Source organism: Fopius arisanus, unplaced genomic scaffold (assembly GCF_000806365.1).
Source record: "Fopius arisanus strain USDA-PBARC FA_bdor unplaced genomic scaffold, ASM80636v1 scaffold00042, whole genome shotgun sequence".
Taxonomy (NCBI): Eukaryota; Metazoa; Arthropoda; class Insecta; order Hymenoptera; family Braconidae; genus Fopius; species Fopius arisanus.
In genome coordinates this window covers 424,294-449,770 of record NW_011887781.1, presented here as the reverse complement: position 1 = coordinate 449,770, position 25,477 = coordinate 424,294, and the positions used below count along the sequence as shown (strand labels likewise).

At 37.8% G+C, this 25,477-nt stretch overlaps 3 protein-coding genes across 8 annotated transcripts in view; 2 read left to right on the top strand and 1 right to left on the bottom strand.

Moving 5' to 3' along the window:
* Positions 1-2,730: 2,730 nt before the first annotated feature.
* The window catches only part of LOC105266875 (glutamate receptor ionotropic, kainate 1), a 70,267-nt gene continuing 47,520 nt past the window's right edge, over positions 2,731-25,477 (bottom strand). For 3 of the 6 annotated variants that reach the window (XM_011305319.1, XM_011305321.1, XM_011305323.1), the window contains 12 exons: positions 19,116-19,319; positions 18,826-19,029; positions 17,779-17,883; positions 16,708-16,887; positions 15,209-15,346; positions 12,224-12,421; positions 11,917-12,142; positions 11,343-11,507; positions 6,921-7,021; positions 6,038-6,257; positions 4,861-5,146; positions 2,731-4,753 (listed from right to left, as the gene is read on the bottom strand). In XM_011305319.1, the coding sequence (XP_011303621.1) occupies positions 4,747-4,753; positions 4,861-5,146; positions 6,038-6,257; positions 6,921-7,021; positions 11,343-11,507; positions 11,917-12,142; positions 12,224-12,421; positions 15,209-15,346; positions 16,708-16,887; positions 17,779-17,883; positions 18,826-19,029; positions 19,116-19,319 (2,034 nt within the window). In that variant the 3' untranslated portion in view covers positions 2,731-4,746. Of the gene's footprint in view, positions 4,754-4,860; positions 5,147-6,035; positions 6,258-6,920; positions 7,022-11,342; positions 11,508-11,916; positions 12,143-12,223; positions 12,422-15,208; positions 15,347-16,707; positions 16,888-17,077; positions 17,336-17,778; positions 17,884-18,825; positions 19,030-19,115; positions 19,320-25,477 lie in introns of those variants that run through there. The other 3 variants (XM_011305325.1, XM_011305320.1, XM_011305322.1) reach the window with 3 other exon arrangements.
* LOC105266870 (uncharacterized) lies at positions 21,342-23,153 on the top strand. The gene is made up of 3 exons (XM_011305314.1): positions 21,342-21,505; positions 21,601-21,711; positions 21,909-23,153. Exons 1-3 carry the CDS (start codon positions 21,457-21,459, stop codon positions 22,160-22,162), a joined length of 414 nt encoding a protein of 137 aa, XP_011303616.1. The 5' UTR covers positions 21,342-21,456; the 3' UTR covers positions 22,163-23,153.
* LOC105266871 (uncharacterized) lies at positions 23,732-24,721 on the top strand. Its single transcript, XM_011305315.1, has 3 exons — positions 23,732-23,858; positions 24,213-24,317; positions 24,395-24,721. The coding sequence occupies exons 1-3, from the start codon at positions 23,810-23,812 to the stop codon at positions 24,625-24,627; spliced, it is 387 nt and encodes a 128-aa protein (XP_011303617.1). The 5' UTR covers positions 23,732-23,809; the 3' UTR covers positions 24,628-24,721.

Below are 25,477 nucleotides of genomic sequence, written 5' to 3'. Positions count from 1 at the left end.
CAATGCGTGACACAAGTGCTTTTTAACGTCAAAAAATTATCAAATATCCGATCAAGAGTAAGTTGAAACGTAAAAATGATATTTTTACTTTAAGACTACAAATCGCCATTTCAACTCGACGAGATTTGTTACTTTGATATTTCAAGACCAGAGACGGATAAATTCCATGAGAATGCTTTAATCATTTATCGGTGAGTTATTCCTCATGAATTCGATGGATTTATATCTCCAGCATCAATCAATATTCTCAAATACTTCAAAGCACATTTTCGAGTATGAAGGCACTGTCAAAAAAATAGCCGCTATTTATTCACCGTGAATTTTCAAAACACCCGGACAGTCCATAAAAATAGGAAAATAACCATCCACTTTTAACGCGTGAATTATTGATGGGAAAAATAAATGGGTGTGCGATTTGTTAACGAGTCAATCACAGTAGCTCGTGGTACTCCATAAAAAGGTGAATTCTCTCATTCGGCGGAGGAATTTTAACGAAGTCTTTAAATGCTAGTGGCCCTAGTATCAGGGATCGAACGAAGGGAATCGGCCAAAAAGGCCACAGCGGAAAAAAGAAAAATTCTTGAAAAAATACGAAAAGGGAAAATGGAAGTGCGAGCGGGAGAAAATATGTGGGCAGTTCTCGTTAAACGGCATTGATGAACGACGTTTTCATACCGTTTTTGTTCTCTTTTGTTCTGTCTGCCATCCACTGAAATTCCCACTCAATCCTCGATCCATCGCATTCTATTATCCACCATTCCGCAAAATGATCTGTCGTCCTTAAGCCCCACAAAGTACATTCACCCATCATTTCCACCGCTGCAAAATTCGTTATTTATTAAAAAAACCTCGGGGGGTAATAAATAATTGAAAATATTTGATTCTCTCCGCAAAACATATAATAACCATAATCCTGCTGCTGGCGTAAAAACAATACGAATAAATATTTGTTAAAATTAAATAAAAAAATCGACGAAAAAATATCAGAGTTCAACCAAAAATAAATAAAACGTGAAGCAACATTCAATCCTATTAAATACTCGTTAGCAGTAATTGAAGTGTAACCAAAATTCAATAGAATAGCCTACAAAAAGGGCTTGTAGTAGTGTATCCGGGTTTTTCAATTAATTCATAATACAGCGAGAAGTGTAGATAGTAAAAAAAAAATCGCCAATGATCTGTAAAATGGGGAAAGCTGCTGTTAACAAACTATAAACTTGCTTTGCTCGTTATCAAACGAATAAACTCGATGATTGATGGTGTGTCACCGCAATGATAGATACGAAGCGATGATTGCGCCTTTCATTCTCAACCCTCCATAAGAAAAACCGGAAACCTGACAACAAATCCCGGAAAAAGCCCCAAGACATTGCCATGAGCTTTTATTCCTCGTAGAGCATCACGAAGCCTTTTATCCACTTTTCGTTAATTTTATGGAGCCATTTTTTCCAACCCCCCGTGCGTAAAACCCTGAGAAAAATGGCGGGACTACACACAAATTGTATGAAGCGATTTTACTGCATATTACCCATGTGGGTAGAGCGTAAAACTGCTTGATCGATGGTGAGATGATTTATTTCGACACTGACAAAGTACTCATGGAAATGGTTTCCCACTCTTTTTTATTTCAATTTTCCTCGTCCCTTTTTTGTTGCGTTGTTTTTTATCCGACATTCCGCACGGTACAATTGCATGTAACAAAAAAAAGCGTGTGTTGTCCCTTGTATACAAGTGGATACATTTCTGATCGTGCCCATGTGTATATCAGGATCAGGACTGAGGGGTGAAAAAAAAGGATGAAAAAAAGGACGAAAAAAAGGATGAAAAAATTGATGGGCAAGTGATCGGTGTGTCCGACATGGTCAGAGGTGCTTTTCCGGTTATTGAAATCGGAATCGTCCATGAAAATTTATAGCACCGAAGTTGTAGGTGAGAACTCAAAATGCTTCCCCAATTTCCGGAATTCAAAATATTATGTCCCGAGATTTTTTACGGATTATTCCTTCTGAAAAGGTATAGGCTTTTCATAGGTAGAGGCAAAAATAAATTGACGGCCAAATTCTCATTCGACATTTTCTCATTTTATTTCCATTCTTATGTCCTCATGTATTCATCCTTTTCTCCCATTTCAGTAACAACAATTCATTCACAATAATCTCTCAAAATTCCATATTCAAGTCGACAAATAAAAACGGGTGATCAACTGGTGGTTAAATGCGCGAACCAATGTCTCTCGCTATTCTAAGTAACAAATTTCAGTATTTATGTACATATATTCAACCAATTAACGCGAGAATAATAGTTTCCCAATCTCATTAACAACTGAGTGCAACTCAAAGTTTCCCCGTAATTGCTGAATGGAATGTATGTAACAACTTCATGTGGAGTGTCAAAACATCCCTCGGAAAAATTTCCCAAACCACTGAACATACTCAGCTACAGATTATAGCTCAGATATTAAATTTATAAACCGTCAACATATACAGTAAGGGAATATTCGGCATTACTTCCTTGTACGTTACTCTTCCCTTATCTCATTAATCAATAGTTAATCGATGGCATCGGAAGATTATAAATAGGCCAACACAATCAGTCCAATAATTAACAATGACTCCTTTCATTCATCCATGTGAATTTATTAATTACTATTTACATTTACCCATGCTAGAAATTGATAGAAAAATCAAGGGATTTTCCAAGTTTTTTTTTGCTGTATTTTTATTCATTTTTTTGTTACAAAAATTTATTTACACGATTATTGTTGGTAATAAAATAATTTTTAAGGAATTAGTGCGAGAAATAAATGGACTAATTCAATAGATATTTAGAAAAGTTCTTCAGAGGAATCACAAGATTTTTCTATTCAATTTTTCATACACGTTAAACTGCACAATAAACTTTCATTATACGCGTTAAAATTGACTGATTTCTGGTTAGATAGAAAAAACGGGGATGAAAGTCTACACTGTACAGAGTATCAGAAACATGCACATAAATAATGAAATATATTTTTTTCCAACTGCTTACGAATTGAAACAAAAAATATCGTTCGTCACTCGGCCGAGAAATAAAAAATTCTCATTCTTGAATAATTCCTTATAATTTGTTACAACCGAGAATTCACATGAAATTTTGGAAAATGCAATAAAAAATTGAACCAACAATTTCCGAATTGCCGAAAATTCTGAACTTTGCGGAAAACGTAGAAATTATTACGTTTCACCATTTCACTCCAGAATTTTTTTCTAAATAAAGCTGGAGTTGCCCTCAAAATTCTTCATTAAGCCCTCATTAATATATATGTACAACGCTCGGATGGACACACTCGGCACTCTGCTATGCTAACCCATAAATATCTCGACGGTTTTTTTCTGTAGAAAATTTTTCCTATCTACGTTATGACTTAACGTTAATCTTCACGAGTCCACAACAACTTTACAACACATATACAATTGTTTCATTTTTTTCACCGCATATTACAAATTGTATGGACAGTCTATGTTCACCATTTTGCGCTGAGAAAGAAATTTTCTTGATGTTTATAAAATCTATAATGTATTTCAAACTGATAACAACTCTTTCCTGATAAAAAAAATTTCTCTGAGATCCAGAAATAGTTTGCGTTACATTAAGAATTTTTTTCTCTCGGTGCGGATTTCAAGGGAACGCGAGTGAAATAATTTTTGAAATTTCACGGACTTGCAGGTGCTGTAATCCTCAACTGGCGTTTAAGACTTTGAAAATTGGGAGATGAGAGGAAATCACTTGCATGAAGTCTAATGAAGTTATTTAATATCCTTCCATTGTCGAGTAATGCTCCTGAAATAGCGGATACCTGGATAATTGTTGTGTCAAACTGTATTTCAAGTCGGGAGCCGAACTTCATCAGTACCTTGTACAAGTGTGTTTATTAAACATAATATATTTATTAAACACAATGTTCCCTCATTCCCTTCGAACTCTCATTCACCTAAAAATTTGTCGGATTGTTCCCGTCAAATCCGCGGAATTCCATGTCCGCCCCCGCGAATTCCCCGATTCAAAAATTGAATAAAAAATGTTTATACAATTTACAGTGTATGTTGTACACGTTGTCCCGATATTGGCACATTACACCTCTCGACCTCAATCTCCCATAAAAATGGAAATAACGCTAACGGGTGGAATCGTGGCAGTGACGAAAAAATAAATTGGTCTGCGCCGCATTTTATCGCAATTTTTGCAACTCGATGTTACCAATTCAAGAGAGTCTTAATAAAAGGTAATTCACCTTCATTTCTCGATCGAACCTCTAATACGCCCCGAGGAGACACCGCCATCGGAGTTCGTTAGCGATGATAATGAGAGAGGAGAGTGAAAAAATGAGTAACTCCGTTTAGCTTTGTCGGTGATCCACTGGCCCTCTGAAAACGTCAATGACTGTTGAAGTTTTTCCATTGTGCAATGGCTCTCCTCTTTCACTGGTCCCTAAGTGCCTCGTTGACTTGATTATCAGCCCTGGGAGGGCATCACGAGTGCTATAAGCACGTTTCTTTGGGGTCTACGTCGACAACTACCCCAGCTTGGGTTGGAAGGTGTTCCTTTTGCGTTGGCACGCCCGTCGGCACCTCCTCAAGTATTGGTCAAAGGGTTGTTGTTCTTGATACGGCGGCTGATGGCGGTGGTGGAGGCGGTGGTGGTGATATCACCACGTCTGGTTCACCCGCTAAATCGCAATCGAATCTCCACAGGATGCTCTCAGGGTGGTCACCTCCTAATTTTATTCACTGGGTCAATATTTTCTCATCTTTTTGTCATCAACAGCCAAGAGGCTGAAGACTATTTTTCTTTTATTATGGAAAAAATAAATAATTGACAAACCTTGGCCTAAACCGATGCCCGATGAGGCTCTCCTCTGCCTCGGTGGTGGCAGTTGGTGCTTGTGCGAATGACTGTGACTGTGAGAATGTGAGTGGCAATGACAATGACGTGTGTGCGTTGGTGTTGCTCTGCACACAGACGGTGGTGGTGGTGGTGTCTGCTGTGACTGGGACTGCTGATGATGATGATGAGGCCTGTGCTAGGTGTCCCCTCCACGACAAGTCCCCACTTGATCGAAGCTCAATGATTTCTTCATCTCTGTCATCGGTAGCGCACCAGCTTCCTGCTGCAGTCCCCCGACAGATCAAGTACAAACGAGTGTTAAACATTTTAAATATTTAACAGTGAAATTCACTTCAATTTGACTCGTGTATTTTTCTTTCATTCATCGTGAAAGTTGAATGAGCGGTTCTGAAACTAATGGGAAAATGGCGATGGAGGGGGTGCAAGGACCTTGGGAAAATGGAAATGGAGTTTATCCAGCCTAGAGTATGCGTTCAAATTCACAGAGAATTTTTATTTTTTCACCAAAACAATTTAGCCCATCCCAGAGCAAGCCGAATAACTTATTCTGCAAAGTAAAGAATAAAAATTCTCTTGACGAGTGTTAGTTTAAGCTCTCGTACCGCTTTGGAGTGATTTTCATATTAGCGGATTACGCAAATTACATACATCAAAGTACCAAAGGAGAATTTCTAACTCCTCTACATAATCACGTAGAACATTTCATCCTTCGTGAGTTAACTTCTGACGATGAAAGCGAGATATTTGAATATCGGGATGATGCCGAATCCAGAAAAGTATCCAATTATTTGGTAATTGCACCATGCCAACAGCCGTACAAGCACAATTAAGCCTATCGTTAATTTCCAACAGATTACGACACTTGATTATTATATGTACACAGCAGATACATCAAACACGAATACTCCCTTTTGTTTATTTCCTACGGGTGTAAAGCGTCTAGGATTACCAGAGAGCCTTTGCTGGATGGAGTGGAGATAATCCATTACCTCGACTCCCCCACGTGCACTTGTATTTTAAAGAAACAGGTGGATATATTTTTTCTACAGCTGTAATTTTCCAGAGATAGATCACGACATTTGTAAGAGCAATTGTATCACCTTTTTTAAAAAGTACAAGGCACAGGCTCTGATCATGCATTACGAACTTACACCATTTAATCTCGGCACATCGATGCCTGGCATGTAAGTGGTCTCTTCGTGACTAAAGCACCTCCTGCTACGTAGCAGTGATGTTGATGGTGGACTACACCTGGTACAGGTTACAGTTGTAGTGATATCACCCTCGGTATTTCTGGTTTTGGTAAGTCGACGCTGTTGTGAACCGCAGCGTAATGCGAACCGCAACTCCGAGGCCATCTCGGCACACAGAGACTGCATTTGGTACATATGGTCAGAGGTGGTGGTGGTGTTGGTCACGTATCATGCAAATAACTTTTACACCGGACAACTTTCAGGGGATTTTGGGGTTTTTACCCCATCAAAATCTACGGGGAACAATCATCAATGAAGAGAGGATCATTCAAGGGAGTTTTACTGGGATTGCGGTCACCTGTCGGTTCATTTTCTGGACAAGTTATTATTCCCCTAGAATAGAGAGCTCCTGTGGAAGTTGATTATTCATAAAGGCATTAACGGATCGAGCGTTGGTATTTTACCAACTGTTTCGTCGTTATTCATTCAAATTTTAGGAAATTAATACAGTAGTTGATGTGAGAAAAAATAGGAAATATTCAGGGAGAAAGAAAATTCTTTGTACGATGTTAAAAATGAAAGAGGTGAAACTCCTGGATTATTTGAATGCCGGGTACGAGGAGTCTGTCGGTTAAATCAGTTGCTTCCTACATTCAACGTGCACATATGACAGCCAAACGTCCACACATCAGAATACGTAAAATCTAACAGACAAAATCCATGAATATAATCGTGCAAATGACGTCTGAATTATATATCACAGGAAATAAAGACCTTCCACTCACAAACGGTAAAAAGCGGATGAGGATAACTGACTGGTGAGAGATTCATCTTAATACTCACCCGATCGGATTGCGCGTGCTTTTTCGAATTCCAACAGAATTCGAGAATTGCCACGAGAATGGCTAGAGCTAATCCGCAGAGTAAAACAACAAAAACACCACCTGAAATCAGATTGATTGACAAATTGATTGAATCGGTTAAAATATTATTCACCTTCCTCGAATATCACGGTGCGTTTAAAAAACAAGATGCGGCAAAAAGGCTATCCTACACTGAGAGAAATATTCAATAAAAATTACGTGTATTTTTCGTAATTCTGGAGCGAAATGTGGTTCCCGGAAATTTTACGGAACTGTCACGTAATTTTTATCTAAAGTCACGGAATTTTTCCGCGGTGTTCCGTAATTTTTCTCGGAATTGTCAGTGAAAAATAACAATACCGTCACTTAAATTTGTCGAATCAACTCCGTAATCGGTAAGTGAACTGAAAGTTCCGTAATTTTTACTAAATATTTCTCTCCGTGTAGTATCCGAGAAAGGAAAAACGTACAAAAAATAAAAGAAAAAAATGAAAAAAATGAGCCGTAGGAAGTTAGAATAAAGACGTCGGTTGGTTCATTACTTTTATGCCTAGGCTGTCCTCTCTTTAATGCCTTTCGGATTTCCGTACCGTCGCGCCCGTGGTGCGCAAGTTAAAGAAGACAGCCTTATAATATTCGCGACAGGCCCTTTTGTACGAAAAGTTTTCCCGTGGGATGATGCAAAAGGAGTAATGAAGAAGAAAGAAAGTGAGAAAAACAGGGTGAGGAGAAAAAAAAATGCAGAGCCCAGCGGAATCGTGATAGTTAGATCGTGCTGGTAATACCAGATGAAGGAAAACCTTCATTGTCCGTCAAAAAAATCGAGATATCTTTTTTTTATCAGTAAGTTTGATTGAATTAAAACTCCTCGGGAATGCTGATATTGGAAGTAACACGAGGTAAACAAATATTGTCCGTTTATTTGTTGTTATTTGATCCTTTAATGGAGTTTTACATTTTTAGTCTCTTCTGCGATGCGCGAAATCTGATATTATTGACAATTTACCGGGTAACACGAGGATGCTGAGAGGCGTTGATAAGCTGCAAGTAAGTCATTGGGAATTATTATCAGGAGGTATTACTCTACTGCTGTACCATCAATTTGCCAACCGGGTCCTCATTTTTATCCCCGAGCAAATTGCCGACTCGTTTATTAATGCGGAGAGAGGAGCTTTTTTAATGATTATAAATGAATGGATTCTAATTTCGTTCGATTTTTCAAATCAAAAGGTGCAGACCAACGTATCGATATTCAAAATGCATTTCCACCGCGAATGTTTAACCAGGCGAAGTGGCAAGTCTCTTTTTTTCTTCCATCGTGGACAATCCCGATTTATTGCCCACGTGACATTGATCCGTATAAATATAAACGAATGCTGAATTGGAAAGTCTCGAGTCCAGGTACAGTATCGTATTCTTTCGCGCTTTTTTATCCCTCAAAAATTCACATTCACAACTGTCGTCTTTGTTTCATTGCATTTTTTCTTCCTGAGATGAGGGTAACATCGGGCCTCCAGGTGGTCGTTTCCACGAGGATTCGAAAAAGCCATTCCCTCGGAATTGTCAAGAGGGAAATTGGGGTGTGAAAATTCTTGACTTTTTCCTTTTTCATTCTGGATTTTTACAGGGAGAAATCAGTGATTCTACGAATATTGAGCGGAACAGTTTTTCATAAAAAGTAGTATCTTCTAATTTATATTCCGATTGGAGGGAAAATCTTGCGGGATTGGTAAATGTGTATTTTTTTTTGGATATATAGGGACTTTGTGGTCGCTTCCAGTAACTTTGGAGTGGTTTCAGTGACAGTGAATCGGAAATCAGAATGCGTTTTTCAACTTTTGCGTTCTGTTTTCTTCTGGTAGTGATGGTACTTGACGCTTTCTCTGGTTGGAGGGTTCTTGCTTGAAAAGTGGTTTATTGTCGCATGAGAAAGAGCTTTCTTTTGTGGTAACATTGTACAAGGGTATATGAGTGGTCTGGGATTTACAGGTAGCAGAAATGTCAACATGTCTGGCTGCTTTTGCCACGCACGTCCGCCTTTGAGACGTCGATTTACTAGTTATTTAAAAATTCATCCCATGTCTCGATTCAAAGAAAATTTACTCGATTTGATAAAATATTTCCATGTCTCATGACTTGAAAAATCGTGACAATCGTATCAGACGTCGATCTCTCAGTTTTATTTATATTTCCATTACTCGGAACATTCGCAGAGCGTTGAGCTGATAATATTTGAATTTTGCTTAACAGTGTGGAAGTGTGGATCAATTAAACAGAGTATGAAACAACAGTGCTTTAATAATTCCCAAAAGTTCTGAATCATTAACGAACCACAAACCGGAACACGCGAAGAGCCGTACAAACTCAATGGTTTCAACGCTATTACAAGCTTCAAATTAAATAGCACGTAATTCCCACGTAATTATCAAGTAATTCAGTACTTCGAAAAATGTGGGAAATTTATCAGTTCATTTAACGGTGAGAGCCTGATAATGAATAGCGAGGATCTAAAGTTTGTCCAACGTGTCTCAGAGTTAAAGCTCTCTTGCAGTTGTACCTGAATCGCAGTTCTTTCATCCTCATCCCCTTTCCACCCCATTTTCACCCACCACCCACCCCCGGAAATTATGCAAATCCTCGTGTTGAGTCCTGGATTCTTAGACTTCCCCACCGGTCTATCGTCGACGATAAGTGGAAACTCCACTGTCAAGTTTTCGGGGTACATCTTCCGGTGATAAATTGGGTCTTGTAATATTAAATCAAATGGGGGCAAACTCTATCTCGTGTAACTTTCAGTTAATCCTAATTATTCGTTGACTTATATCAGTGATGTATTCCGGTGAACTCACAGTGCTGCAAGATTAATCTTGAAATTCCCACACAAATGTTACGTTAGGTGACGTATCGCGTTTTCCTATTTTCGAAAAAATTGTCGAATTAATTAACCGAAATGAATAAAAAAATTCATGTAAACGATATTTAATGGATAAAAAATTGAAATAATGAGAGAAATAATTTTTCAAATGTTTACATCGTCTTCAATTAAGGAAATGCTATCTGGACATGAAAATCTCACGAAGGAGAGGTACACGCTGCAGTAAATCCCCCCTGATTTCCATAAACCCATATATTTCCAGTTATATCACTTGAAAACTTTCCCCGAGAGCATCAATCAATGAGCCTGAATGAAGTTCTTAAAGACCGCCACTTAAATCCCCAGAAAATTTCCAGTTTTCCACCACCGGAGGAATAAAATTCTCAAATAATCCACCCGAGAAAAAACAATTTCAGGAAACTCTGATCAACGATACAAACTTGAGCAATTTGGTCTAGGCAAGTGGAATCCGCGATATAAATATTCCGAAGGGGCTGACGAAAAAAAAAAAAAAATCAAATGAGGGAAATGTTTTTGCCCCCGCGTTTTGTAACATTGTGGAGAATCGATGGAGCCCCATCGATAGTCGACCCCTTCCCCTGAGCAGTTGGAAACTCTTTAAAAAAATTGCCTAGGAGATAACGTCAAGATAAAAGGATTCAAGTGTTCCTCAATACTTCGTCCTCAATTGTTAAAGTTCTCAACACTTATTGGCAGCTCTCAAGTATTTTCCATCGTTTTCCCGTTCTTAATGATCCCTACAATTGCTGTGGAGGGGGTGAGGAGGGGAGGTGGGGGGTTGAAAAAAATGTGGGTGGGAAGAATCAGCCACTTGTGTCGAACTAAATGAGGAAAAAATGTTGGAAATTGTTCTCTCATGCACCTGAAGTTGATGCAGAGTTGCAATTTTCCGTATTTTTTAAAATAATTCCTCGGTATAAGTATGCTCTGCCACTGAAGTACACGCTCCCAGGATCTACAGTACTTTTTAGAAAAGAAATAACCCAGAACGAATGAGGATGAACGAAGTGGAAAAAAATTCAACTGGAAAAGACAGAGATTGAGTCCAGACAAAATACTAAAAAGTTGCGCAGTGGAGATTCATGAAAATCTGAGGGTAAATCCACAAGAAAACTTACTAGACCGCCATTCGAGCCAGGAGAAAATTCGTATACAAGTGTTGGGGAGAGATTGCACTCTGTGGCAATGTTTCTCACATTTTTATTGCTTTTTCTCGCATTTTTACCCGACACTTTTTTGGATTTCAGCCCACCGAGGCGATTCATTTGCACTTTACGGATTAGAAACTCGGAGATTGTTTTCATTAATGAGGTAAAAGTCGAGGGATTAGGAATTATTATTACCGCTGTCTTTTATTTATTTTTTTAATCATTGTGTTTCAACGGTAAAACATAATGGTGAATTTCTCCGTAAAGAATGACACCCGGAAATTCATTTCCCTTCTCGATAAATAAAAAAAGAATAATGATAAAAATGGTTATCCAATGAGAAATATTATGAGCTCACCGATATTCTCAACTCCAAGGGCATTGGCTTTGCTCTCCTTACTTTTTTCGTCCCTATTACAAACGTCACCAGTATTCTTCCACCATTTGTCGTAGAGAATTTGTATAACTCCTTTCTCCTGCAGCTCGAGAATGGCCAGTGATATCTTGTCTCTCCATGGTGAGCCTAGAAGACGGGAGAAACATGAGGACAGTTGCAAAATATCACTTTATATGCCAAATGCACCTCTCGGGGATTTGGGAGGATCTATCGCCGGAAATGGGATGTCAAAATTTTTCTAAACCGCTTTCAGCTGATTTATTGCACCGCAGTATTGAAAAAAAATTATATTTCCTCATCACTCGAGTATTAATTTCCCGGACATTTCAATTTAATTTCAATGAAAAACGGTCACTACATTTTTTATTTGATTTGACAATTCAGGAACATTGGATTCCACATTCAATATCACACATTATTAAATTTTTTTATAGATTAGCAAATGAAAAATCGTTGTTAAAAATTTCAGATTTAATCAACGGTGCAGTATTGAAACTCCAAATGGATGCTATTTAAATTTCAATAAATTGCTGACCCTTGGGGGTAGCTATTCCGTATCCCTTGCTGTCCAAAAGTCCCCCAATTTGCGTCAAATTGCAGTCCCGTTGTACAGCATAATCCAACATCGTGGATTCCATGAGAAATGCGTAATTCCCTTCCAAAACTCGCTTTATTCCTTCCTCATAAGTCGATACAAATACAGTCGATCTTCGGGATTCCATAAATCTCCACATTTTCTGGTAAATTCCGATTTTTGAATCCTGAAGAAACGAAATGAACTTTCCGATTAATTTCGCTTCAGCTTTGGCTCAATGGGTGATTAATTATTTTTTAATACATACCCTGAAAAATGTCATAGTGCTTCCCCCCTCGAGTGTTCCATAGGTAATTTCCGTTTGTTCCGCCAAATCGGCGGCATTTTCTATCGGCGTTATCATTCTTTCAACCGTGAGAAAGGCAGCGAGATTTGCCGTGTAGGATGAAATAATTATCAGAGTGAAGAACCACCATATTCCGCCGACTATTCGCGTACTGGTTGCCTAATTGAATTACTCTTAATTAATTTTAACAGCTGTGCATGCGTGTCTTCAATGAGTCACTCGTCGTAATTTTTTTAATTAATCTGACTTGATCAATTCCCATGCAATAATTATCGATATTATTACAGTCAATGTCACAATTAATTCCACCCTCATCGTTCATTAATTTTAATTAATAGCAACACCAGAAAATTTGGCAATATTTTATACATTTCCGTTGGGAGTTATAATCATCAGATTTTCAATTATCGAAAGGAGCACCGATCGATTGAGGAGCACGACCAAAAAATTCCGTCAACAAAATTTTTTTAATGCGCCAATTGATGAATGAAAAAAGGAATTTTGCCAGCGGTAAAAAGTACTCTGTATTTACTGAATCTTCAGAGAGGACGTGAGAGGTTGAAAAATGGAAATAACTGGAACATGGATGGTAATAAAAGAAAAATGCCGAGTCCAATCAATTCGATATAACGGAATGCAATATAAAGCTCGTCGCGCATACGAGCTTTTTTGCACTCAGAATATGGCGTTCATTTTATTTACGACAAATGTTATTAAAGGTAAATATTGGAGATGGGAACTCGGGAAAAAGTCGAGCTCAATGTCAACAGTAGTGCACACCAAAAATATATGACAAAATTAATGACTGATACAGATAATCTGGAATATTTATTGGATAACAATATGGATTGTGCTCGGTAGCTTTTGGTTGGATCTTTTGTTTTATTTTTCTTTTCAATTTTCCCCTTATTGTCCGGAAAATTTCAGTAGCAACACCGCAGGCAACCTCATCCCCGCATGTACACAGAGCCGGTGAGCACCATATGTCGTACAATATTTGTTTCGTTTGAATTCAGGGGAAATTCATGAAGGAAACAAAAATAAACGGTGTCTAGTTTTTTGTTTTCGAAACCAAAAGTACACTGTTGTTTCAAAACTTGAGTGCATGCATCAGGAAAATTCGGAGATAAATAGAAAATTGTTTAATATTGTCAATTTTTCATACAATTAGTTTGTTAATTTATCACTGAATTTTCCTGCTGTAGGTAATTTTTTTTCTCCCTCACCTAATTTGAATGTGCGAATGGGAAGAATGGGGGAAGGTGGTACAAAAGGTAACCTCACAGGCAAATGGAAAAGTTCATGAATGAAGAGATGACGGGGCGTGCAGAAAATAGAAGTTGAACAGTTATCTGCCCTCCAGATCACACAAACTGATATGTGAACGTTGAAATGAGCAATATTTCACGGTTCATTGTTGCCATTTGAACTATCTCAACAATTGTGGCTTCAGATTATTATAAAGCTCGTAATTTCAAAGCTCTCCACGATCATGAATATGAACGCCACCGACGATTCTCTGGAATTTTCGTGGTCCATTCATTTCCTTCGTTTTACCCACAGACTTTTCCAGCCCACTCCAATGAATCCGGGGGGAAAAAAATACGCTTTTCAGGGGAAAAGTCGATAAAAACTTTCAAATACTGAAATAGAAGCTGAAAAAGAATAATAGAAACTGAGAAATGCTAATGGTCGGGTAATGAATGAAGGTATTTCACCGATTTTTTTTTGAGACAAAAAAATTTACGCGTGAAAAGAGGAAAATTGGGGCGTTTGTCTGCGGAATTGAATGTCGAAAGAAAATAAAAAATATAGAAATAATGAAAAGATGGGATTAATATTTTTTACATGAAATCTGCGTCATGTGTGAGGTGGAGATTATTTTTCGAATTAGATGACAATTTTTATTTCATCAAAGGATTTGATGAAGTCCCTTTGACAAGTTCAAGTCCCTTTCCGGATTTCGAATCGTCTGTATTCGATCCCACAACGATCCCGCGATTCCCACAATTCCATTCCCAGAATCATTGGAAATTCTGATTGCCATTCTCCGAACGTATCAACGGGCCAAAACCAATGATCGTAAATTGGCATTAGTTATAACCCTCAATAACAGTTGCATAATGTTCCATGAGTTGGACTATCCTGCATGTCAAATTCATGGAACATTCGTGTAACCACTTCAATGTGAATTGGTCACGTTTTAATCGTATTTGTCCAGCAGTCAACGTGTTTGCTGAATTTGACTGCATTATTATGTCCATGCTTATGAAATTTTATCATTACATCGCACTTTTATATTACGCCCCCAAAAAAATCATTAATTCCACTTTCAGTATCAGTAAAATTTGAATTTTCACATGATGTCTTGATATCCACGAATGTTTCGCCAGGAAAATTTTAAAGCTGATGGAACATAAGGTGCTTGGCTTTGGCATGCACATGCAGGGATTATGATTTAAATGTTTATTAATAATTTTAAATTATCTTGTACTCATATGGTGCTTGAATTAATCCTGTAGTATGAGCTTACGCCCTTCCGGAACTCGTTCACCGTCACAATCGGAATAAACAAAAATACCACCCATCAAACATTACAAACATTGAAAGTTTATATTCCTCTCAAATTCCGGTAGAATTTTCAATATTGAACCGTATATTTCGTGAACTATCTTCGTTGATGGAATTATTTTGTATTTGCAATGGATAATCACTAGGCAGGCGATGGAGTATCAATTTTTCGGTATTCCAATCGTGGGTAATTCGATATCCATTAGATCATCTGAAATTCCAGAATGTTCGCGAGGGTGATTGCATGAACCAACCCTCATTGATTTAAAAACCGCGAAAATGAGTGACGTTGATCGAGTTTCCAATTACATTAATTAATTTGTTGGCTTATTGATTTTATTGAATAATTCATCGGCTCTGTGACATAAAAATTACCTTGGGATTGAGGTCACTCCCCTGTTGCATTAAAGTTCCAACGGCAAACCAGAAACTGTTGGCGAGGCTGAAATCGTTGACGGTTCTTGGCAATGGGATGTCATCGCTCTCTGGTTCCAAGGCACTCACATGGCTCCCCTGATCAGATAGGCCCCCCCGCCAAGTAATTTCATATTTATTCCATAATTCCACCCATCGGTATTCATCAACGAGCAATTCCAACCTCCACTTCCCCTCAAATATCAAAAACGTACAGAAAAAAAAATAAATAAAATGAAATAATAGAATTTTTTCTTGTATGATGAATCCTCGACATCGTGTAGGGCAGATACTCTAGTGTCCAGTGATTTGCCTCCCTTTTTTGCAACCCGGAATAAACACAGAAATGGCAACACTACATTCACCATTCATTATACTTTTATGGAAATTTATGGAAATACAACGCAGAATCGCGTAAGCTTTCAGTAGCAGCTCTCTCATATACGGGAAATTGTTTACTGTGCCAGTTGCATACGGACAGATAACACCGTAAGTATTTGCGGAAAAATTGCGGTAATTGAAATAACGGGGGGAAAATTGCTCATTGATTTTCCGATGTCATCATCAAATTAAATACGTTGGAAATTTTCCGTGAATATCGTCAACAAATTATCAAGAAAATAAATCAACAACTGGTGATATCCCTAAATTATTATTCCATAAAAATCGGAATATTCATTTATTTACTGAGAAATTGATACATTATTTAAAATTATAATGACGATTTCCGGGCACTGATAGAAAATTCCGCCTGAAATTTCCAGAAATTTCTCACAATGCGGGGGAATCTTGTTAAAATAAGGAGAAAAAATTATAGAAAGTACAGATTTGTAGTAAATTGATTGACGGCTTATCGTGATTTGAATGTATTGATCGCAATCACGACATATTAAATTTGTCTTGGAAAAATTGGTCTGATCTCATCGTAACTTTCTAAACGAGAAATTATTCAGGCTCCTTTTCACGAGTGCATGAGAATCGACCTCAGGGGGTCTCGCATGCATGTGAATTGACTCCCCATCCTACGAGAGGCCACGGGTATTACATAATTTAACAGTGTATTTTCTCTGCTTCCTGAGGTGGTAATTTTCCCCAAATTTCCTTCGTTACTTTTTCAGGTATTAATGAATAAAAACGCCTGAAATTACCCCCAATTTTTTCCTGCCATTCTCGACTGTTGACGCCTTTAAAATCTATAACTTCACCTTGAGGTCTGGTAACTACATAGGAAAAGAATTATTGCCTCAGAAAAGTAATAAAATATTCCCAAGAACTCGTGATCCTGAAACGACTGAAAATCCTTGAGACTGAATTTTTTCTCTTTAAATAAATAATTATTGTTGACTCGTTTCTCGATAATTGTTTTCCGAATGGATATTACCGAAATAATCCCATGGGAGGTAATTTATCTGGGCCTCAAACTTGATGACAATTTTTTTTTATACTTGACAAGGGCCTACCTGCAGAGGGCACTTGCAGCTAGGGCACGGAGGTGGTTCAACCCATTCATAGGGTGACATTCTCGCAACAATCCATATCGTAATTGACACCATAACATAGGCCCCCAGCATCGACAACCAAATCTCCACGGCAAGAGGATTCATGAACGAGAAGAGTTTACTTGGTGGACGTTTTGCCACCTGAAGCATTCGTTACCATTGAAATTCTTTTTAAAAAATCATCTCGAGAGAACGAAAAAGGAAAATTGAACAAAAACAAATCCAAATATCCCGCACTCTTCGTCGATTCGGCCCGTGTGCGCACTAGAGATTCTGTCTGGGATTTGAGGAATGGAAATTGTGATGTAATTCCAGTGGGAGAGTAAAGTACCTTTGGATTCAAGCCGCTCCCTTGGCGCAAAAATGTTCCAGTGATGAACCAAAAACTGTTGCTCACGCTAAATTGATTCTCAACAACTTCACTCTCGGCCAGACATGGATGAGGATTATTCCATTCGTATGGGCTAAATCGCGCCATGACGAATAATGTAAAACTTACAAGCATGTACGCAGCTAGAACGTACAGCCATATTTCAACAGCAAGGGGATTCATGAAGGAGAATAGACGGGTTGGCTGGCTGGATGGTACCTAAATGAGTTTGGGCTACAATTTTAATTAAAATCGCCTAATTTTGCAATATCATAATGTCTCCTTAATAATGGAATATTGTTGTTCGCACATTTAGAAAATTTCAACGTACATTCATGTACTCGTTATTTATGTTTTCTACCTTTATTAATTCCTGATTTTTTTGATGCAATGATTTTTTTATTGGAATAGATTGAATTGTTCATTTAATTATTGGAGTCTCTATTTTTTTTTCTATTCATTTACAGATGCCTAAAAAAATACACAAGTTAATTGAGCTTGTGCCATTTTTACGCGGCAATGAAAAATGTCTCTTGATTTTTTTTCGTTGTTTCTTCGAACGAATAATTAATTTTCAATGACAATTTAAATTGTATTAAAAAAATTATTCCCGCGATTAATCATTGATGAAATAATTGACTCGAGAAATTTTAAAAACTCACCTTAAAGAGAATGCCAATGCCGAGGTTCATGAAGGGTTTTGTAAAATCAATTACACTCTCCCTGGCATAATTGATAGTCATGGAAGCAACAGCTAAATCTGCTCGCTAGAAAATAAATTATAAGGTGCATAAACAAGGGGGTGAATTTTCTCGGCTGATGACGAGTTCGTGAATATCCTCTTCAAATTCTGTGGATCATGTACTTTATAAAAGATTCGTGGAAATCACCCTTGAACCCTTCTACACTCCAGAACTTCCAGACTCTTGAGATCTCGGAAGCTTGTGGCTGGGTAAATTAAAAATTCAGGTGCTACTTTCCAAGGGAAATAGCGAACGCAAACGTTTGTTCAATCTGCAAGTGTGAACAAGTGCTCCAGATTTATTTTCCAATTTATTGAATGAACCCCAAATTTTTTTGCGGGCGGTTGAATGCGTTGAATGCACTCCGGACACATTTCAGTTGTAAAAATTCCGTGCGCTTGTATACGAGTGAATTTCGTTCATGTTATTTGAACAATGGAATTAATTTTGAATAGTCAGAAAAATGCAGTCTTTGAATCGAGTATTGAACAGTTCCACGAATGTAAAAGAGAATAGGAGAAAGTGAAAACGAATGGTGGAAATAAAGAATCCAACGGTTAAATATTTATCAAAATACCGATGTGTTATTTCGGCCAATTAAATAGATAATTATTCGGGAATTGAAATAATCTATAGTCACGAATGAGACCGCGAAAAATTCCCAAAAATTACGCCGCGCGACGTCAACGGATTTTAATAATCGTTCGTTTTCAAATTCAAATTCCGCGTAGAAATACCCTGGGGTAACATCTGCAGAACTTTATGAATCGCTTTGGGAGAAAAAAAAAGCGCTTAAAAAATGGTAAAAAAAAAATTGATGCATTGAATTCATACACCAGACGCGATGATATTTCCTCTCAGAGCGGGCTGCATTTCATATTCATTTTTAATAGACTTATCACGGTCCTATGAAGTTATATCAGAAATTAGATTTTCAGTGTGAGAGAGACTTTTTGTTTCACCTACCTTTTCCATTAATTCCCGAACAATCCCATTCCACTCTTTGGTCTCTGGATCGTACACGCCATACATGTGATCAGGAACAAGCCGAATTGCATACTGAAAGCCCACTTGTCCAGCAATCCATTTTAGCAAGTCAATGCAAAATCCCTCGAACCTCGCGTTGCCAGTTAAATTTTTATCCTGTCTCACCATAACGTACGGTCTCTCCTGACACCGACACCAAGAACAATATTCATTATTTAAAAATCGGATAACTTCGATTCCTAGTATTTTTTTCCTGAATGAGTCCTCACCTCCCGTGTCATGACAACCAGAGTGATATTTGTAGCTGTCGTCTCGTAAAAAGCATTGACATCCGTGACATTGACCCCCTGCCCTGGTCGCCATTCCCCGACCTTAACGAGCTCCTCCTTCTTCAGCTTCAGAAGATCGAGTTTGAAATTATTTCGTTTACCCTCGTTGAACTCTATATGACCCGTCAATCCATGAATTCCCGCCTGCAATAAAAAAATAAAAATTGGGGAATAAATAAATTGAATGAAATAACGTGAACACACCCTCTATTATGGTAACAATTACCGACCGAGTCGGACAGGCCGAACCACCGGTGGATTCCCCGAGTTCATTGATACAGTCCGAGCGACGTGGACGTAAATAATGAGTAAATGCCGACGCAATTAACCAAGAGAAGTTGCTCATTTCCAAAGACTCGCTGTTAACCACCCCATCAGATTTTCCGGTGGATTCATTTGAGGCAGATTGAAGCGTTAATTACCTCGGGGATGACTATACCGTTGAAATTCCCAGTTGTACCAGCACCGGATCCACCACTGGATCCACCCTCTCGTGCTCTTTCCACCACTGCCTCATGAGCACGCCGATGTGCAGTGAATTATGTTCAAAGCCATGTGCATAAATCCGTTTGCGTGAAGCGCTCAGTTACAGAGGTCCACTCACCAATGTTGTTTATGATGATTTCAGTCCGATAGACCAGAGTACCAACAGAAATACCCGAAATCTCACGTACAGCCCTTCATAACTGCAACCACTGGCTACCGAGTGCAATGCAGTACTTCATAGTTGGGTTGGTACACTTGATTTCCGCTTTCAAGAACTCCGGATGACACAAACTCAACGTTTAATCCAGTGTTAGCTCGAGGATCAGGTGCAACTTGTAATTAATTTATTCAAATCTCCAACTGATGAAGGACATCATGATGATGATGCATTCCGTTGGATACTTGAAAGTGAAATTTTTTGCAACTAGAAGGAATTTGTCTCGGTTTTAATTGCAAATCAGGTAATTACCGTTAATATTAATGAAATGGTGGTCATTTAGGTAGTTATGGTGATGTCGCTTGTTTATCCATGTGTCGGGCTTTCACCCGCGAAATTCGTCACTCGTCACTCGTCTCACCAACTCTTGATTATTTCGCCAACTTTGTAACTCATGCACTCGCTGATTTTTCACCTCAACTCTGCTGAGTTAATGAACTTTCTCACGTTCAGCCTCTTGCTGCATCATTTTGCTTTCTAGAAGAGGAAGGTTGGAGGAACTTGAATATTTTCAGGAGTGAGTTCGCTCCAACTTCCGGTTGGCAGCTGCGAATTGAGAAAGTACAAGACCGATGAAAAAGACTCGTCGTTGCAATTCGTCGCGGTCCATACTCTACCCAATTTCCTTAGTTCTGTGATGTATGCTTTCTCCTGTATGTAGCATCTTTCTTTGCTCATTTATTTTATGGGTAACGTACTTTGCTTCATTGTCTCTCACTGGATCACTTGATCTCTTGGTTGAGAATTGGAGGTAACGCGGCGTTGAAGGGGAGAATACGGGGGCGGAGTTGCGATAAAAGTCCGAAGTTTTAAAATTGTTTTGGTGCGGGCAAAAATAAATTCCAGGGGGCGGTTTCGTCCTTCGGAGAAGTGCGAGGATTTATCGGTGGGGGAAAATTTCTTGCAGCAATCTGATCACGGAAGTTGCTTACTATTCTATTTTAAATTACGTTGAATTTCCATTTAATTAGGAATCCCTGGAGCAGTTGATTGGAATTTCCTCATTTTTCGAAACTTTTAAACCTCTCCATCAGTACGAAAAAAATAGGTTTGATTTTTAACCCTTTTAAAAAAAAAAGATCTCACGTTTTTTGTCAGGTTTTTTCGGCGTATAAATAATATAATAAATAATATAATAAATAATATACAATTTCAATAAAATAATGATTTTCCTAGAATAAAAAAAAATAATTAGAATATCCACAAAATATACCACAACTTCCTGCTGAAAATTGTTAATAATTTCAAGTTCCGAGAAAATCAAATAGCAAAATTTCCGGTAATTTGTGGTTTTATATTTCTTCTGGTACAATATTTACGTGCAGATCGATGAAGTATCGAAAAGCATAAATTCCATGAAATAAGCCAAAGGTTTTCCGCTAGCCATCAGCAAAATGGTTGGATCATGTTTAAAAATATGCAATTGCCTTCAAGGTTTAGCAGAGCGTCTTTGAAAATAGAAACATAACACATGCGTTCAGTTCAGTCTTGCGCTTTCTGGACACTGGGCCACAGCAGCTCGTCAGTCCAATTTTTAAATTCAAACCGAAACTTGTGGTGAAAAAAAAAAAAGTGACTATGAAAATTCTACTGTTGATTGGTGTTATCGTTCTCCCCTACACCCTAGGTCAGTCTTTTTTACTCCTATCTCAATCTATTCTCTTTGATCATACCTTCCACCCTCTGCATCGGTAATTGATCGATCCATTAAATCATTCACAGGACAAAACATGAAATGCTACGATGGTGTCGAATGCAAGCCCCCGTGCAATGCTGTAATAAAAAAGGAAGTGCTCTGCTCTTCTCAATGTTTGAAAATAGATTTCGAGATGAGTAAGTGGACACTTTACCCTGATTATTCACCCCTCCAATTGCCAGGGTTTTCTTAAATTAATTCAAGTCCAAGAGAGTTGATTTTAATCGAGTCGAAAAAATTGACTTCAATGAGACTGATGTGTCAAATTTTCTCTCGATTGAGGTTGAGATTTTTTTGTGGAAATATTAATAACGCGATGAGTTTAAACTTATAGGTGATAAAAGTGTAGCAACGGCGCACAAATGTGGTCTCCCTTACTTGGGAGGCCAGGGTCCAGCATGGTCTCTCTTCAATTTGACATCATACGCACCAGGAACGAAGGTCATACCAGAAATAACCGCTGGGCATGTGTACTTGTGCAAGAAAAACCTCTGCAATGGAGCGCATTCGATCATACCGGCATCTCTACTTTTGACCTTCGTCATCACGATTGCGAGTCTCTTTGGAGCTAGTCAGACAGCATTTTGATAACAAATCGATTATGTAATCACATGTGGCACTGATACTTCAATCATAGGTCACGAATACGAAATTGCATTATAATGGTACTGTTATTACCATTGTTTTATTGTTATTTTCGAGAAGAAAAAAATTGTCTATCAGATTAAATACCCCAAAATTTATATTAAATAGAAAGAAACTGATCTCGTCACTCGCGCTCCTCTCTGAATTGATTTTTCATTTTAATTCAATGCAGAGGGAAAATGTCTAGAGAAAATGGAATTGGAATTAAATTTTTCATGGAATTTTTCCAAATTCAATGAAAATGTTCATCAGAAATTTCTAAGATCTTTACGGAATATTTCAGTGGAAAGTTTTTAACGACATGATTACTTTGGCGCCACGACAACTGGGATAGACGGAAAATGGAGAATTGAGAGCGAGAACGCGAGAGAGGAATAGTGGCGCCAAAGGAGTCGTAATTTTTTCTTTTTACCCATTTATAATACGCGAAAAATTCGGGTGTTAATTTTTCCCCTTTACGCTCAGAATTTTGAGGAAGAATTTTCCTCTCTGCGTTAACTACTTAGAAACAGGTATCTAATGCGCGAAAAAACAGGAAAATGGAATTTTCCTCTTGCTATTAAAAATTCTCGATAATTCAACAAGTTATTCTCATTATCCTCTCATTATCCGAGTTGAATTAATGAACAATAATAAAAGTTAATGATTTATATTCCGTAGCTTCTTCTTTTGCTCTTCTCGATCTACTCTACACATTTCTACTCGCAACATATTTTGTTTATCTATCAAACGAGTATTGGAGAAAAATTTATTTTCCTCCGGCTGTCACGATAAAAAAAAATCCTCCAATTTCGCTGAAATGTTCCGTCTCAAGTTTTTTTTTCTTTAGTTTTGCAAAACATTTATTTGTATTTCTAAATATATAAGTCCCGTAAGGGGTGTGTAAGGAAAAATGTCTCGCATACGGAAAAATAAAATATAAAATAAAGCAAAATATTCTTAAATAATTATTTTATCGCAGGGATTGCAGAAAGGAGAGCATGCGTTGCATTATTGATTTTTTCCTCAGACTCGCGTGCAACAAGTGACTGGTCACTGGATTAGGCAGTTTTTCTACAAACAGTGCAAGTCCTTCCTTTTTATAACATCCAGAATAATTGTCACCCAGCAAATATTACATAGTCACTCCAGTAAATATTCATCGTTAGAATACGCGTCCAAAACGCGGAATTTCTACGAAGAGAAACGTCAGTGAACAAAAAAAAAGTGCAACTTTAAGAAACCGACATCTGGTAATTTTTCTAGCCGATGCTTGCCAACTGCATCATGATTACATAATAACAAAATAAATATTTGATCCCTAGAAAATCTTTTCTAGAAATCTTGAAAGAAAACCACTTTGTTGAAATAATTCTAATAATTTTAATATTATAATAATAAGAACTGAATTTTTGAAATACGTTCAAGTGCACTATCAGCTCCCAACTGCCCTATTGAAATAACGATTCCCTAGAAATAAGATGATGTCATTCTGTTTTATCGGCGTCGACATATCCTTGTCGCCGTTCCTCGCGGTCTGACTTCTTCAGTGTTGCAGCGAAACCCAAAGCGTGAGGTCTTCTCTGCCAATTCCCGCATTCAATCGCAATCATGAAATTTATCCTGATACTCTGTCTCATCTCAGTGTCCGTCACACTCGGTGAGTACAATATCATTACATCTATGAAGATTAACTAGAAAAAGTTATAAAACGCTGTTAGTGTCCATCAACTTTGCCCCAACATATTCTGAGAAAAAAGTGTCGATCGAAACGGGTACGTTCTTCTCTCAAAAATTGAAATTTCTTATTAATTACTTATCATTATCAACCATGGTGATTCCTGCATAAATATTTCCACAGGATTACCATTTCAAGACGGGAAAATATAATAAACAATGATCAATCGCGCAAATACTTTATAAACGACTTTTTCTTCTCAGTGCAAGAATTCAAGTGCAGATTACGGACAGAAAATTTTCTTCGATTTTTTTAAATGGCGTCTTATCTTTATAGGTCACGCATTGAAATGCTATTTTTCGATTGAGTCCAAGATAGTAAATACAGCAAGACTTGAAATACCATGTTTGACACCGTGTGCAAAGTCTTCGGCGCCATTACGTGAGTTGAATAATATTAGATATTGATTTTTGGTGATCGATTATTCGTACGATTCGGGGAATTTGTTTGACTTTTAGCTGATGGATCATCGTTGACAATGCGAGCCTGTGTCGACACATTTGAGAAATTCACGGATCCTGAAACTTTGAGTCATTTGACACCGGATCAACGGGATGGTCTGCGTGGTGTAAATTTCGCAAACATACACTCTTGCAGATCGGATCTCTGCAACAGCGCACATTCCGTCGTCGCAACATCTCTCTTGCCATTACTAATCAGTGCTATCGTTACTGCATTCGCAGTTTATTAAAATCACTTTACATAAAATAATTGTACTTACCTATAAAATGTACGAATATATTTACTAATTACTAAAGTATTGAATAAATGGGAAAATAAACGTATTTAACGCTCATTTTTACACCCACGCATTTCGTATATTACAATTGCGTATTGAATTCAATCGGCTATTTTTCAAAATGCGATTTTTAGATTTTGAGATTTTTAGATAGGAAGCACGTTATGAACAATGTCGAGGGGTCAATCGCGAGGTTTTTCTCCCACTGTTAGATAACTTCCTAAGTGTTTTTTTCTTTTTGCTGACCCGCAGTTAAGCATCGGTTTTCTTTTTTTTGCTCATAAGAAAACCAATTGAATGCTAATGCTATTCGCCAATAACGCTAACCTCGACGTGAAGACGCCGCTCTTTATTGACGCCATTCGTATCGTTAACGACGAATCCAGGGAGAAGGAAAGAAATAGATCGCTGTAGTGTGAAAATCTCGAGCTGACCCTCTGAGATAAGTATTCATTTCAATTTTGTAAATATTTGTGACGTTCCGTGCTCTCATGTTGATCGATGTTTAAGACCTTCGCACTTTTCATGAAGTTACAAGACTGGTGCTCTTTGAAATCAATAATATTTACTGAACGTTAATGAAATTAAATCTGTATGAAATGATGAGGAAATCCACGCGGAGAGAAATTCATCAGAAATATTCTAAAGCGGAAGTGGATAAACAGGTAGGTACGCGCCAACTGCGGAAGTTTCCAGGGGCAACGATGACATTTTTTTTTATTAGATATTCACGCAATTTCAATAGATTCTTTTTCAGGCGTGGAACTACGTACCGGATTATTTATCGATGTACACCATTTAT